At 36.7% G+C, this 17143-nt stretch overlaps 1 protein-coding gene across 2 annotated transcripts in view; it reads left to right on the top strand.

Moving 5' to 3' along the window:
* The window catches only part of NUP107 (nucleoporin 107), a 52040-nt gene that overhangs the window by 31969 nt on the left and 2928 nt on the right, over positions 1-17143 (top strand). For both annotated transcript variants that reach the window (XM_081249812.1, XM_081249811.1), the window contains exons 13-26: positions 1001-1091; positions 1240-1316; positions 3205-3264; positions 4321-4466; positions 4594-4642; positions 8574-8643; positions 8953-9071; positions 9773-9811; positions 10112-10262; positions 10899-11011; positions 11925-12027; positions 12485-12645; positions 13528-13653; positions 14042-14155. In XM_081249812.1, coding sequence (XP_081105938.1) covers positions 1001-1091; positions 1240-1316; positions 3205-3264; positions 4321-4466; positions 4594-4642; positions 8574-8643; positions 8953-9071; positions 9773-9811; positions 10112-10262; positions 10899-11011; positions 11925-12027; positions 12485-12645; positions 13528-13653; positions 14042-14155 — 1419 coding nt within the window. The remainder of the gene's footprint in view (positions 1-1000; positions 1092-1239; positions 1317-3204; positions 3265-4320; positions 4467-4593; positions 4643-8573; positions 8644-8952; positions 9072-9772; positions 9812-10111; positions 10263-10898; positions 11012-11924; positions 12028-12484; positions 12646-13527; positions 13654-14041; positions 14156-17143) is intronic.

Below are 17143 nucleotides of genomic sequence, written 5' to 3'. Positions count from 1 at the left end.
CCTGCATTGTGCGTGGAGTCTTAACCATTGGACCACTAGGGAAGTCCCTTAACTTGTTGTATTAATCAGATTCTGTAGGTTCAAATGACAGAAGCCCAACTCAGATTACTTACAGGTGGGGGATTGATTGTCTCATGGAACAGAGAAGTATAGAGGGTTATATCTGGTTATAAAAGCAGGATTCGGGGATTTAGAAGATGTCATTAGGATACTGCCTCTCCCAGTCTCTTGACACTCCTCTCTGTAGCTTCATTCTCAAGAAGCCATTTGTGTCAGTGATGGTCACCAGCAGCTCCAGCCTTACATCCTCCTGCAAGCTAGCAACCCCAGCAAAAGGAGTGTCTCTCTTTCCCAATATCTCTGGCAAGGGTCCTGGGAGTGTTTCTTGTTAGATCACATGCCTAATCCTTGAGTTCAGAGATGGAATCATATGACCTACTCAAACCATATGAACTAAATGGGGAGAGATGGTTCCTAAAGAGATGATGGACCAACAAACATGTTTCTGTCTCACTGGTATATCGAGCTCATCAGATTGGTCACATTTAACATGAAGAAATATCATCTTTATGGGCTGAATGAGCAATAGCACCCTGTCATTATAGAGACTAACAGTGTTTTTGTAATACTTTTACATAAATCAAGGGTCATCAGCCTCTTTAGCCCATTTGTCTCTAGCAGAATTACATGCCTGTGGGCACCATGGGCACCTAGTGGTAAGCCCAGAATCAAAGAGCAAAGGGATTATTAGGGAAAGAAAGAAAGGAAGGAAGGAAAGGAAGGAGGAAGGAAGGCAGGCGGGCGGGCGGGCAGAGGCCACAGAAAGCCATGCATATGGCTGAAGTGAAACGCCATTACTGATTGTCTGCACCATCCTTTGTGACGTCTACACCATAAGTTATCTAATCCTCATAAATTGCTTGTACTTTTCTATAAGGCACAAGTACTTCTTTAGTATTGCATTGGTTATATGACCAACCGCTGTTTCTTGTTTCTAAAGGCACAACGACTCTGCAAACGCTGTGGTCAGGCATGGAGAGCTGCAACACTTGAAGGCTGGAAGCTCTATCATGACCCCAATGTTAACGGAGGTATTTTAATTGATTTTATTCTGAGAGTTGGGGATATATTTAGCTCTAAATGGCAATTTTGTGAAGTATAGCTTTTGTTTTTAGAAATTGTTGAAATTAGGAGATCTCATTTTAAACTATAAACTTTATTTCTTTTACTGTTTTATAGGAACAGAATTAGAACATGTTGAAGGGAATCCATATAGATGCATTTGGAAAATAAGTTGTTGGAGAATGGCAGAAGATGTAAGATATAATAAAATATTTACTGATACTGATTTTTACTCTTAATTCACTGAAAGCCTGCTGAAGATGCTATGAAATGTTGAGAGTAGTTTAAGACTAAAGTTCCGGTTTTCGAAGAACTTCCAATCAAATTGAAGAACAGGGCAGGCTTTACGAATCAGAGTTATTCAGACACACTGAGTACTAAGAATTAAGCACTGAAATAAGGCAAAAATACAAAAAAAGGTAGCAAATGAAGTCACAGAATAAGTACTGGGCTGGCTTCCAAAGAGAATTGAATCGATCTTTTAAAAATTACTAGGATTTGAGTTGTTGGGCAAGAGGAAGGAGGAAGGAATTCTAGGTAGGATGCCTAGGTTGGGAAAACTCAAGGGAAGGTAGGTTTACCAGGTTGGAGCAGAAGGCTCACAAGAGGAAATATAGTCAGTTCTGTCATGACACCACCTACGCATTCCTAAAAATCACTACAGCGCGACAAATTGTGCAGAAAATCCACAGGGCTTTTAGGGAAAATGGAATTAAGAGCACAGTGCTCAAAAACCACCAGTGACACATAAGAAGTTAAAAACCTAATAAAAACAGCACAGTGTCACACTGTTAAATAAACACATAAATACTGCAATAAATATGGCAGTTTACCTTGAAAAAGAACTGGAGTTTGCTTGTGGAATGAGGTGTCAGAGGGTTGCAGCTTGTGAGTTATTGAGAAGTGATAGAAGGAGGTTATCTGAAATGAAACAAAATTGTAACGGTTGATGTGGATGGATTTAGCTTATACACCTGGAGAGCTCAGGGAGCTCAGGGTAGATGTTTGAGGAGTGTCAGTTTTGTGTATTTCCAAGTGGCTTGGTTCAGTTAGGTGTTGTTTTCTGTATTCAGCTAATGTTTCTTGTGCACAAAATTGTGCATAAGGAAATGGGAAGTTTATATTGTGTTCAAATCATTCCTTGATATATCAATTGCACTGGAACAAATTCACATTTTCAAAACAAGCATTGTAGCAGAACTGACTGTAATGGGAAGATGACTGAAAAAGGTAAATTAAGAGCAGGCAGTGGTGGTCCTCAAGTGCTGCTCTAAGGAATGGGAACTTTGTACCATAGATAGTGGTGAGCCATCAAAACCTTGAGGGCACATGACAACAGTGCTTTGAGAAAATTAGCATGGCAGTGGAAAATAGGCTTAAAATTGAATGAACTAAAGACTGAGAAACTAGTTAGGAGCCTGTCAGAGTTATTCAGACACTAAGTAATAAGGACCTTCCCTAGGTTAATATGGAGAGTAGAAAAGAAGGGAACAAAAATGGTCAGGACCAGAAACTGGAAACAGCGCAGAGGAGGACTCAGTTGTATAGTGAGAGTCTCTGAAGTCTCTTGTTTGGATGATGAGAAAACAGGAAATGTCATTAATAGAATCCAGAAGTAAAATGGGATAATTTGATGAATATAATTAATTCTACTTAGGAATTTGATGCAAACTGATGCGTGACAGGCTCCAAGTGTGCCTTGTTTGGATGTTGTTCTTAGGTCACTATCAGGTAGCATTAGGTATTTAGAAACTTTATAGGGGAAAACACCTATACAGAGTCTATCTGGAATAAAATTTGCCTATAATAAATAATCAAAGCATCCATTAGATTTGAATCTGCTTTCACTCTGTGTTTGAAATTTAGATATTTGACTTTTCAGGAAGATTTCAGCATTGGCTATATCAAACTAAGGGGTCCTTCCTTCTTATTCCCCCACTAGATCTTTTACTAAAGTTTAGAAACTGTCAGGTGAGTAAATAAGTTCATTTTAGAAGACACTGCAGATTTCCAGATTACGAAAAAAGTTGACATACTAAGAAAAACAGTAGTTCAATTTTATTTATATTCATTGTATTTCAGGAGCTTTTCAATAGATATGAGAGAGCAATTTATGCAGCTTTAAGTGGGAATCTCAAGCAGGTATGCAATTTATTTTAATAATTCTTTTTTTTATGGAATGAAATCATGTATATATGTCATATATATAACCATATATAATAATCATATAAGCTTAAGCTACTAAGAATAGCAATGATAGAGATAATCATGAAATAGAATAGTAACTTGAGGTACTTAGTTTGATGTATCTCATACATCAAATGATGTTTTATTTATTTTAATCTTACTTTTTTTAAAAAATTAATTTATTTATTTGGCTGTGCTGGGTCTTAGTTGTGGCACAAGGGATCTTCTTTGTCGCGTATGGGATCTTTAGTTGCGGCATGCAAACTCTAAGTTGCAGCTTGTGGGATCTATGGAGTTCCCTGACCAGGGATCAAACCTGGGGCCCCTGCATTGGGAGCCTGGAGTCTTAGCCACTGGACTACTAGGGAGGTCCCCCAAATGATGTTTTGATACATGAAATCAGATTTCAGTTTCTAAGAATTGTAAATTTAATTCCAATATACATTTATTGATGACTTATGTTTCCCATAGCTTTATCCAGAAGTGTTCCACAAAGGCACAATGACTGTTTGAACTGTCTCACGTATGTGTGTGTGCTTCTCATAACTCCTACTACCCCCTACATTTTACAGCTGTTTTGAGGAATGTTACCGTAACATTGAAACACCATCTTATATCAGCATGGAAAATTGATGCTATTGTGTACTCATCGTGGAAAAAATCATAATAGTTCAGACTTCTTAGAAGATGTGGTTTGAGGGACTTCCCTGGCGGTCCATTGGTTAAGACTCTGAGCTTTTACTTCAGGGGGCACGGGTTCAATCCCTGCTTGGGGAACTAAGATCCCTCACCTCATGCTGTGCAGTATGGCCAAAAAAAAAAAAAAAAAAAAAAAAAGGAAATGTGGTTTGAGGGGTGGAGAGAGGAGGTTATTTTGGTATGATATTTTACAGTCCACAATGTCTTATGTCATTATAGTGACTTTACAGTCCATATAAGTGGGTGTAACTGCTTTTCCTTTCTTTTTTTGTTGACTATGTCTGCATGTTTCTGTTCTGAAATGGGGTAAAGCTGCTTCCTGTCTGTGACACCTGGGAAGACACAGTGTGGGCCTACTTTCGGGTGATGGTGGACAGTCTGGTAGAACAGGAGATCCGGACATCAGTAATAACTCTGGATGAAACTGAAGAACTCCCTAGAGAATATTTGGAAGCAAAGTGAGTGAGTTGGTTTGTTTTTCATCATGAGGATTTGTAGTATTTTCTATGAAGTTTTATTTTGTAGTCTTTGTTCATATTATTTATTAGCATTATTTTATCCCTTTCCTTGTTCTTTCTTTCAAAGTTGGACTTTAGAAAAGGTTTTTGAAGAACTTCAAGCTACTGATAAAAAGGTAAATATTAATATTTTAGGATAACTGGAATACGAAACTGAATGTTACATTGTGCACTATAGCTGAAAGGCATATGTGAAATCTTGTTATATTCTCTTTTCCTTTCCTCACCTCTTATTCATATAAGAGATATTCTTTAAAAAGAAAAAATTCGGGCTTTCCTGGTGGCGCAGTGGTTGGGAGTCTGCCTGCCGATGCAGGGGACGCGGGTTTATGCCCCGGTCCGGGAGGATCCCACGTGCCGCAGAGCGGCTGGGCCTGTGGGCCGTGGCTGCTGGGCCTGCGCGTCTGGAGCCTGTGCTCCGCAGCAGGAGAGGCCACAACAGTGAGAGGCCCACGTACCACAAAAAAAAAAAAAAAAGAAAAAACTTAACTGCATATTTAAATGATACATCATTTCTGTTTATTTGGTTTAGGATTGGTTTCATCTAAATATATGGTATGCATGTAAGCTAATTTATCCCTTTCTTTTTGAAAAATTAAAATATATAATGAAAATTAGCAAGACTTGCTTTTCCTAGATCTCAAAATAATCCAGTATTTTTTAAAGTAATATTCTTAAAAAATTTTTTAAATAACCAAAATATGTACTTGAAACAAAATAATTTAAAGATGTATAAGTAAGGCCTTTATAAAACTTCCTCCCAACCTCTTTATGGTTATTCTTATTCACTGAGATGATAAAACATTGATATGTATCCTACATATCCTTCTCCCTAATCTTACAAATATATATAGATAATGTAGATATTCCAGTATAGGATTTTGGTGTTTGAGGTGGTTTTTCACATCATTCTACCTACATTAGTCTATGGTGCTTTTTTTCCCCATTTAATGATTCTGTCTTTGAGTTAGTGGATATAGATTTAACTTAACCTAACTTATTATTTTTAATAGGTATATAATGTTCTATAGAATGACGTATCCTTTTTTTAAATCATTCCCCTTTTGGTGATATTTAGGTTGCTTCTAACACTGCAGTGAACATTCTTGTTTATTTACTCTTATTTTTTTTATGCTTATCTACTAGTCCTGTTTCTTTACAAGTTTCCTGAAAGCAGGAATGTTGGGTTAAAGGGTATATGTATGTTAAGTTAATTCCCTTCTTGTAGCAATTAATTCATACTCCTACAAGTAATTTATTAATGTGGCCATTTCCCTGCATTCTCACTAGTCCCAGATATCACAGTTTTTTTTATTTTTTGCCAATCCATCAGATTAGGTTGGAAATAGAAACTCACTGTTCTTCTCATATTTCCCTGTCTATTCATAAGGCTGAGCAAGTTTTCCTATGTTTATTGACCATTTTTGAATTTCCTATTTAGAGCTTTCACCTATTTTTCTGTTGGATTTTATCTTTTCCTTATTATTGTATAAGAGTTCTTTGTATAGTAAAAAAAATGAAATGCTTTCTCTATCAAGTGTTTTTTTTTGCCAGTCTGTTGTTTTGGAGATTCCAATGAATGAAAATAAAACAAGAAAGTCAAGGAATAGATACAAATTTAGAAACAGGGGAGCATTTACATATGATGAGAGTGTAAATCTAGAAACTCAAGATGCAGTAAGTTACTAGAATTAATAAGAGAATTTTTAAAGTATCTAAATTCAAGACAAAGTTATGAAAAAAAATCATATCCGTTTTGTAATTGTTACAGCTAGTTAGAAAAGGATTTAGCTCCCTGCAAAAGTCCCATTTAAATTACTGACCCAAACTACAAGATACCCAGGAATAAAATTAACCAAGGGTTTGAGGACCTTCATAAATAAAACTAGAATCCTATTGAAAGACACAAATAAATAGATATACCACATTCCTGGATTAGGTGATTTGATATAAATATCAGTCATTCCAAAATTAACATTTTGGACAATTAACAAAATAAACAAAAATTAACAAAATTAACAAAATAAACCTAATGCTTTGGGGTATTATTTCTGAACAGAAAATTTCCAAGTAGAAGAATAAGTGAGAATGGCGAGAAAAGAACAATAGTTAATAGGGTATTTGCCTTCCTCAATAATAAAACAATATAAAGATACAATAAAACAGTATCGCACCAGTCAGAATGGCCATCATCAAAAAATCTAGAAACATTAAATGCTGGAGAGGATGTGAAGAAAAGGGAACACTCTTGCACTGCTGGTGGGAATGTGAATTGGTACAGCCACTATGGAGAACAGTATGGAGGTTCCTTAAAAAACTACAAATAGGGGCTTCCCTGGTGGCGCAGTGGTTGAGAGTCCGCCTGCCGATGCAGGGGACATGGGTTCGTGTCCCGGTCCGGGAAGATCCCACATGCCGCGAAGCGGCTAGGCCCGAGAGCCGTGGCCGCTGAGCCTGTGCTCCACAAAGGGAGAGGCCACAGCGGTGAGAAGCCCGCGTACCGCAAAAAAAAAAAAAAACTACAAATAGAACTACCATATGACCCAGCAATCCCACTACTGGACATATACCCTGAGAAAACCATAATTCAAAAAGAGTCATGTACCAAAATGTTCATTGCAGCTCTGTTTACAATAGCCAGGAGATGGACGCAACCTAAGTGTCCATCATTGGATGAATGGATAAAGAAGATGTGGCACATACATACAATGGAATATTACTCAGCCATAAAAAGAAACGAAATTGAGTTATTTGTAGTGAGGTGGATGGATCTAGAGTCTGTCATACAGTGAAGTAAGTCAGAAAGAGAAAGAAATACCATATGCTAACACATATATATGGAATCTAAGAAAAAAAACAAAAATGTCATGAAGAACCTAGGGGTAAGATGGGAATAAAGACACAGACCTACTAGAGCATGGACTTGAGGATATGGGGAGGGGGAAGGGTAAGCTGTGACAAAGTGAGAGAGTGGCATGGACATATATACACTACCAAACGTAAAATAGATAGCTAGTGGGAAGCAGCCGCATAGCACGAGGAGATCAGCTCTGTGCTTTGTGACCACCTAGAGGGGTGGGATAGGGAGGGTGGGAGGGAGGGAGACGCAAGAGGGAAGAGATATGGGAACATATGTATATGTATAACTGATGCACTTTGTTATAAAGCAGAAACTAACACACCATTGTAAAGCAATTATACTCCAATAAAGATGTAAAAAAAAAAAGTATCGAATTGTCACAGGAGTAAATAGATCATCGGAATACGAAAATCCATATTAGATCCAAATATATATGAGAACTTAATAGATGTAGATGACAGAGATGACTTTTCAGAGGAAGAGGGATGGTTTATTTACATACATGGTATGGACATAATTGACTTTCCATCTGGAAGAAAACAAAGCTAGATCTCTGCTTCATGCCATGTATTAAAATCAGTTCCAGAGGGAGCAAACATTTAAATGTAAAAAAGAAAAAATGTTGGAAGAAAATTTAGACAAATAAAAATCAAAATATATTTGACCTAAAATATATGAATTATTTACTTCAGAAAAAAATCCAACAGCAGGTTACTTGTAAATTTTTTCTTCTTTGTGCCTAATCACTATTTTGATGGGTTTTGTTACTTTTGGTGCCATTTGCAGAAGAGGATACCCAAAGAATGCTTTCAAGAACCACTGTTTATGTTGAAGGAAATCTTACAGTTTATTTTGATTTGGTCACATGTGCCCTTCTTTTCTGGTTCACCATGGACTGCCAAGGAAAACTGTAGTAAAATATAAAAAATAAAAGTTTCATAACATTCACAGAGCTTAAATTGTTTTATCGCAATTCTGTGCTTTCAGAGATAACGTTCAGCCTTGAGTATATATTCCAAGGGCAGTATCTTTCTCATATTTTACTTTATTTTGGTATCCTAAGACTCCTCATTTCCAGCTTTTTCTTTGTATATGTTCCTTCAAAAGTTGACATTTTTAGCTTACCAATGAGTACATACTGCAGAATGACCATAGTAGATTTATGGAAAATGTAAAAATTTTTTCAGAGAGTTGTGGAAGAGAATCAAGAACATTATCATATAGTTCAAAAATTCCTTATCCTGGGAGACATTGATGGTAAGATATATTTTATTTCACTTTGTATGAGTTCTTTGTTTTCTTTAGTAATTTTGTAAAAAGTTATCAAAACAGTGCATATAACTAACCACATTTTGTCATCTCTATAAATATCAACCTATCTGAATGCAACTGTTTACTTAATTTTTAGAAAATAAAGTTTGAATTTAATCCAGAGTCTGTTTTATATGATGGTTCTTAACAATGAGATAGTGAACTGGTAGTGGTATAGGAATACTTGGATAGTGTTTATATCTCTTCTTTTGATTTTTATCCCTATTGTTGCATCTTTGCTTTGATGGCTTATAGGTCTGATGGATGAATTTAGCAAATGGCTTTCCAAAAGCAGAAACAATCTACCTGGACACCTCCTTCGCTTCATGACTCACCTCATTTTGTGTTTCCGCACTCTGGGACTAGAGACCAAAGTAAATAAAAATGAGCTGTATACCCTTCTCTGCAAGACTGATGCTTTATACACCTATTGTCAGGAAAACATGCTACTTTTTGGTTGTTGTTTTCTGGAAATGGTGACCGTAGTCTCACATGGTCACTCGATGATAATTCACTGCAGGTTATTTGTTAGGGTTCTAATCTGTGGCTGCAGAATGCTGGTGGTTACCTGGTTTTTGGACAGTTTATAACTTTAATCCTCATCAGTACCCAGCTCTAAATCAACCAGCTAAGCTAACTGAACCAGACTAAGTTCTCTGAGATCTTAAACCTTTGTTTTCTTTTTCTTCTGTCCTAAATGATTGGTAACATTTTGGTCAGAGTACATTTAGAAGTCAGAATGATACAGTAGTTGAAAGCTTGGGTTTTGGAATAAGAATCCTGGATTCACATTCTTGGCAGCTTCTAGCTGTGTAATTCTGGGTAAATAAAACCTCTTTAGGTCTTAGTTTCTTCCTCTGTAAAATGTGAGCAATAATAGTAACTACCCACAAAGAGTTAGGGTAAGGCAATACATGAACTTTGCTAAGCACTTAGTTATTGCATGTAGTTATTGCTCAGTGGTAAATATTAAAAGCCATTAAATCATTATAGTGGAATTTTTATTAGATATATTGCTGGTACACATAAGCAGTTGTATTTATAATTTAATAATTATCTTTTTTTTCCTATGAAGGAAGAAGTTTCCATTGAGGTTTTAAAGACATACATACAGGTAAACTTTGAGAAACCACTATTATATTCTTTTTTTTTTTTACCATTTTAATGAAAACAATCAGAATGATAATATTTTAATATCTAGTGGCAGGAGAGTCATCAAAATCCATAAAGGTCTTTTAATTGTCATAAGTACTTTCTTTTGGAATTTAAAATTCTGTTTAGCAGCACAAATCTATATCTGTATGAATCTCTCCTAAATATATTTGAAATTTTGAAGTGAAATTTTTAAAAAGCACTGTTGATTCTAGAACTTGTTTTATTATTGACATACTTTGATCCTTTTTTTGTTTTTTAGCTTTTAATAAATGAGAAACATACAAATCTCATAGCATTTTATACCTGTCACTTGCCTCAAGACCTCGCTGTTGCCCAGTATGCATTATTTTTGGAAGGTGTTACAGAATTTGAACAGCGCCACCATTGCCTGGAGCTGGCTAAAGAAGCAGGTAAAAATGGTTGAGAACTTTATCTACTGGGCTTTGTAGGCAGATTATCACTTTGGCTTTAGTAACATTTAGCCTTCTAGTTTTAAATCCTATTTCTCTTACAAGGTAAAAAAGGAATGAGGTTTTCAGTGAAATTCTGTTTTAGGAATGAAATAACCTATACTGTAACTCGTGTAAAATATCTTTTTTTTTTTATTAATTAATTAATTTATTTTTGCTGTGTTGCGTCTTCATTTCTGTGTGAGGGCTTTCTCTAGTTGTGGCAAGCGGGGGCCACTCTTCATCGCGGTGCGCGGGCCTCTCACTATCGCGGCCTCTTGTTGCGGAGCACAGGCTCCAGACGCGCAGGCTCAGCAGTCGTGGCTCACGGGCCCAGTTGCTCCGCGGCATGTGGGATCCTCCCAGACCAGGGCTCGAACCCGTGTCCCCTGCATTAGCAGGCAGATTCTCAACCACTGCGCCACCAGGGAAGCCCTAAAATATCTTTTAATTTTGGCATTTTCTTTTATAATGTCTTTCATATTGTACATATTTTTAAAGAATTGTTATCCCAAATTTACCAAATCATTGTGACTGTTTAGAGGATATTAGTGTGAATGATTATTCTTGTTTTTGTTTCTTCAAAAAATTCTTTAGATTTGGATATTGCAACTATAACAAAAACCGTAGTTGAGAATATTCGGAAGAAAGATAATGGTGAATTCAGTCATCATGACCTGGCCCCCGCCCTAGATACTGGCACTACTGAGGTAACTTGAGGGGAAGAGAGAGGTGTGTTATATAACTCCTGATAATCCCTCATGTTATGCTTTTGTGAACTTCTACCTTAAAATACTCTGGTTTCTTTCTTTTTTAATAATTTTTCTTTGTCAGCCAAGTTATAAAAATTGGCAGCAAACTTAAGGTCTTGTGTAAGGAATTGCTTAATAGTAGTATTATGTTAAGGGAAGTTTCTTTAATGGAAAAAACCTGAGCATTGGATTTTTGCTCATCAGATTATTCTAGATACTTGATCAGTCACTAACTTTTTTTTTTTTTTTTGGCTGAGTCGGTTCTTAGTTGCGGCACTCGGGATCTTTTCATTGCGGCATCTTTTCATTGTGGCGGGTGGGCTTCTCTCTAGTTGTGACATGTGGGTTTTCTCTCTCTGTTTATGCTGTGTGGGCTCCAGAGCTCATGGGCTCTGTAGTTTGCAGCACACGGGCTCTCTCATTGAGGCACGTGGGCTTAGTTGCTCCGCGGCATGTGGGATCTTAGTTTCCTGCATTGGAAGGTGGATTCTTTACCACTGGACCACCAGGGAAGTCCTGATCAATCACTAACTTTTATGTACCTTACTTATTCCTATTTTCAGAAAAGAATAGAAAGTTTTATCTAGGAAAGAAAAAAATTTTAGAGTAGCTCTTAAAGGAATTACATAATTAAGTTGGTGGGACATCACATATATAATTCCAGATTCACAGTCCAGTAAGTTTTTTCTATAATTTAATAGAGACCTATTAAATGTGAAAATAAACTAAGAAAAGCTATTTTCTTTCATTATTTTGTATAACCTGAGGGAAAATATTCACTAGAAGTACAGACATAAGCTGGTTCTACTAATTTGCAGAATATCTTAGAAAAAACACAATTGACATTTCTTTTTTCCAATTAAATGAATAGGAGGACCGTTTAAAAATCGATGTAATTGACTGGTTGGTATTTGACCCATCACAGAGGGCGGAAGCACTAAAACAAGGCAATGCCATAATGAGGAAATTCTTGGGTATGCTGTATTTTTAAATTCTTTTTTTTTTTAAGTTTTTGTTCTGTTCTAGAACTTTGTTGTTTGTTTTTCCAACCCTTCCAGTAGGGTAAGGCACAAAACAGCCACTGTTACGGCTGGTATTATGAAACAAAACATATATAATAGTGACTTTTCATGTCCTACTCAATTTTGCATATAATCTCAAGGCTTTGAAAAAATTGAATTGCTTTTTTTTAAGATACAGAAAAGTATGTAAAAGTAATTGCATTTAATGAATCCTTTTGTGACTGTTACATTGAAATAAGGAAAAGCCCAGCCATTAAGTAGAGAGATCACCCAGACCTTTAACAGAAGTACCTTGAGACCTGAAATGGTTACAGGTAGCTGTGAAAGTTGCAAACCAATAATTTGATTCCTTTAGAAACCATTACACAGAAATCCATATGTATTGAAAAACTGTATATCTTTTTCGCAGCATCAAAAAAGCACGAAGCTGCAAAAGAAGTATTTGTGAAAATTCCTCAGGATTCAATAGCAGAAATCTATAACCAGTGGGAGGAACAAGGAATGGAGAGCTCACTTCCTGCTGAAGATGATAACGCTATCCGAGAACATTTGTGCATTAGAGCTTACTTGGTGAGACTGTAAAAACCACAAAACCTTTCTTTATGATGACTTTCCTGATTCACTCTCAGACCTTGAACTGTTTTTCCAGAAGTGGTGATTGACTCATTCATTATCTTAGGTCCCTTGCAACTATGGGACTGACTGATCCATAAGAACTTTGAAGACAAGACCTGGTCTTCATTTATATAAGCCTCTAATCAGTGCTAACCAACTAAGAACATTTCACATAGTAGATAGTGTGTGTGATGTCTGAAACGTATGTTTTCTTAAGATTCTTTGAGTGCTTCTCTCAGCTTTAACTTTTCTGCTTTTGGCAATAACTGAAAAAAGCAAGATATTCTGTATTGTGACTAAAATAACAACATACTCATTGAAAATTCATTCAACAAATAATGAAGTGATTGGCTAGGTTCTAGGACTAATTCTGGATGTCTTTCTATCCTTGCCCTCTAGAAGCTAATAGGCTTGTCAAGAAGACAGACAAGTAAATATGTGAACATCACAAACAAAACACTTATTCACCATGATTTTTTTTGTATAAAAAAATATTAAACGATTTTATTTCTTGCTATTGAAAAATTATTTCTAAGAACCAAATTTTTTTTTTTTTTTTTTTTTTGCGGTATGCGGGCCTCTCACTGCTGTGGCCTCTCCCGCTGCGGAGCACAGGCTCCGGACGCGCAGGCTCAGCGGCCACGGCTCACGGGCCCAGCCGCTCCGCGGCATATGGGATCCTCCCAGACCGGGGCACGAACCCGTATCCCCTGCATTGGCAGGCGGACTCTCAACCACTGCGCCACCAGGGAGGCCCAGAACCAAATTTTTAAAAAACTTTGTTGAACATATGCGAACAGTTTTTTTGGTATTTCTCTATTTTATTTTGCATTTTAGGAAGCCCACGAAACCTTTAATGAGTGGTTTAAGCATATGAATTCAGCTCCACAAAAACCTACTTTGACACCTCAAGCAACTTTTACTGAGAAAGTGGCTCATGAACACAAAGAAAAGAAATATGAAGTAAGTTGAATGTAGATGAGACATGTCTATTGCATCTGAAAAATACATGTCATATATTTAAAGAGATCATTTTTTCAGCAGTTATATTCTTATTATAACAAGTGATCTTCCTTATTACTCTTCTACTTTAAAAAAAAAGCCATCTCTTTAGTTACTTTTCTGTAGATAATTAACCAAACATGAAACATACCTTCAGGTGACAATAGTGCTCATTTACATGGTTAACATTTTAGTGTTTTATTGAACTGCAATCCGTCGATGTTTGTTTTTATATTTGGCTTACTGAATGTCAACTCTTTAGAATTATGTTCCATATATGTATATTCCTGTCTGTACTTTACAGATACATTATAGTCTGTTATATATCTGCCTTATGTTTGTTTTGCAGATGGATTATGGTATTTGGAAAGGGCATTTGGATGCCCTAACTGCTGATGTGAAGGAGAAAATGTACAATGTCTTGTTGTTTGTTGATGGAGGGTGGATGGTGGATGTTAGAGAGGTAAGTTGTGTGCATTGTTTATAGCTAAAAGCAAAAACAATGTCTTTTTTAAAAAGTTTTTTGAACAGGAGCAGCTACAGATCTTATATAACCTTTGTACTTATAACTAAACATCCCATAATTTAACCTGAAATACTAGTTAGGGAATATAGGAATGTTTGACTCTTGGGTAAACTATTTTTCCATATTTAATATGTTCACTCAGGATAGTAAAATCTAATTTTTAAAAAAAATATTTATGTATTTATTTGATTGCGCTGGGTCTTAGTTGCAGCAGGTGGGCTCCTTAGTTGCAACATGTGAACTCCTAGTTGCAGCATGCATGGGGGATCTAGTTCCCTGACCAGGAATCAAACCCAGGCCCCCTGTATTGGGAGCGTGGAGTCTTAACCACTGTGCCACCAGGGAAGTCCCAAATCTAATTTTTTAAAGTTCTGGACCTAAAAATTAATTATATATATATTCAACTCAATTTATGGATATGAAGATAAGTCTAGTAGAATGAGTAAGACATATATAAAGCAGTGGTTCTCACCTCTGAGCTGTCCATTTAAATGATCTGGAGAACTTTTTAAAAATACTGGTTTGGTTCCACTAGTGGTTACCACTAGTGGGGAGCGGAGAGGGAGGGGCAACATAGGGGTTGCAGAGCGGGAGGTAGGAACTGTTAGGTGTAAGATAGGCTACAAGGACATATTGTACAGTATGGGGAATATAGCCAGTATTTTGTAATATCTGTAAATGGAATGTTGCCTTTAAAAATTGTATTAAAAAAAATAACTTTTAAAGAGTCCTGAAAAGACATGACAGTTAAATGTAGTATGTGATCCTAAACTGGCTCCTACGTTGGAGGAAGAAAGATGCTATAAAGGAGAGTGTTGAGTCAATGATGTTAAGGTATTACGTCACTGTTAAATTTCCTGATGTCATTAACTGCATTGTGATTATGTTAGAAAAACTTCTCTTTATTAGGAAGTAAACACTGAAGTATTTAGAGGTAAGGGAACATGATTATGCAGCTTGCCCTCAAAGGGTTAAAAAAATGTGTATTTATAGATACACATACAGATGCAAGTCATAAAGCAAACAGGGCAAAGACTGAACAAAGGGTGAGGGTATTGAGATATTCTTTGTACTATTGTAATTTAGTTTGTTTGAAATGATTTTCAAATAAAATATATTTTTAAATACTAAAAAAAAAATACCGGGTTCCACTTCCAGAGATTCTGGGTTAATTGGTCTGAGATAGGGCTGGCTGGCTTTTTTTTTTCTTTTCTTTTTTTAAATTACCTGAAGAGCTTTAATGTGTAGCCTGGGTTGAGAAACCAGTTACAGAAGTGCTAAATGCCATAAGAAAAGCACAGATGAAGCATTTTGTGAGTTTAGGAAAAGAAAAGGTTCCTTCTACCTGGAAGAGATCTGGGCAGAATGCTTGAAAGGTGTAGCATTTGACTGAACCTTGAACGAATTGGGGAAATTTGGATGAGCTGAGGTGGGAGAAAGGAAGGATGCTGCAGGTAATAGTGGTGTGAGGGAAAGGCACTGAGGCTTGCTCATGGGGCATGACAGAAACAGGGAGTTACTCAGTTTTACCTCTGCAGACCTGATGATCTGTCCAAGGATTGTAAATGCTGGATTCTTGGATATTAGGTATATTATTTTGAACAGAAAAATCACAGTAGTATGTTTGGTATCTTCCCTTCTGCATTCCCTGAATCTTAGTATAGTCACTCCTTTTTCACACTTAATCTTAGCCAAAAGGCTGAGAAGCGATCATCACTCCTTTTTTATTGTTTGTTTTGGTTTGGGTTTTGCTACTACATTTTTCTAGTTCCTCTGGCTTCCCTTTTTTGACCAGAAGCAAAAACATTAGGGACAGGAGACTAGATTTGAGCCCCTATTTGCTACTATTCCTGATACAGTAACTCTGCTGACTTCATAAACAGTTTTGAACCTTTAGCAGGTTCCTTGGGTTTTCTCTTCTATTTCATGCTGCTGCTCACGAAGATAAAATTTTAGTGTTGCAAAATGCTAATTAAATGGTATTTAAGGTTTGAAAAGACTTGATGCCTTATTTATACATAAATCTTTGTTATTTTAAGTATTAATTAATCTTAGATTAGGGACTTCCCTGGTGGTGCAGTGGTTAAGACTCCAAGCTCCCAATGCAGGGGGCCCGGGTTCAATCCCTGGTCAGGGAACTAGATCCCACATGCATGCCACAATGAAGAGTTCACATGCCACAACTAAGGAGCCCTTCTGCTGCAACTAAGACCCAGAGCAACCAAATAAATAAATTTTAAAAAAAGATAGTGAAAGTCACAAAACAGACACTCTGGAGTGTTTTAAAAATAGAGTAGGAGTGGAAGGCTATGAATGATACCATTTTGTTTTACCAAACATTTAAAAATCAATATTCAGTCTCAATCACTTCTTCAAATCTAATCCAAACAAGAAGAGATTTCTTGAACAATCAAATGATAAATAATGATATTTTGAGTTGAGTTTAGCTTAATACTCTTACATACTCAGCAAAGCAGGAAATTATTCAGGGCTCCTGATAGCACTTATATCTGTATAAAAATTAGGAAATGGTACCCATTCTCTTACACAGATAGATTCCATGCCAAGTGCACATGACCTGTAGACTGGAGCATGGATTAGATTTCAGCCCCCACTCACTCACCTGGCTAGCACCATATGCAAGGCACAGCTGTTCAACAAAGCCCTGGCCTTATATGCTGACTCTTACATCTGTACCTCACTTTTAACATAACTGCAGAACGGGCCCATTCGTGTTGGAGGCTGGTGGCACACAGGGATGGCAGGGGGAATGGAGGAGGCAGCTCATCTTTACCTACTTTTTGCCACCTCTGCCTCCACCACATTCTAGTTGAAGCCTCAACTGTCTTTCCCTTGCTTCCACTTTTCCTTACGCAGTCCCTTCCTCATATAGATCAGCTAGTAATCCTTTTAAAATCAAAGAGG

The sequence above is a fragment of the Mesoplodon bidens genome (genome assembly GCF_964165515.1).
Source record: "Mesoplodon bidens genome assembly, chromosome: 11".
In the NCBI taxonomy this organism is placed as follows: Eukaryota; Metazoa; Chordata; class Mammalia; order Artiodactyla; family Ziphiidae; genus Mesoplodon; species Mesoplodon bidens.
Note: the sequence above shows the minus strand (reverse complement) of the source record. Positions and strands in the feature narration are given on the sequence as shown.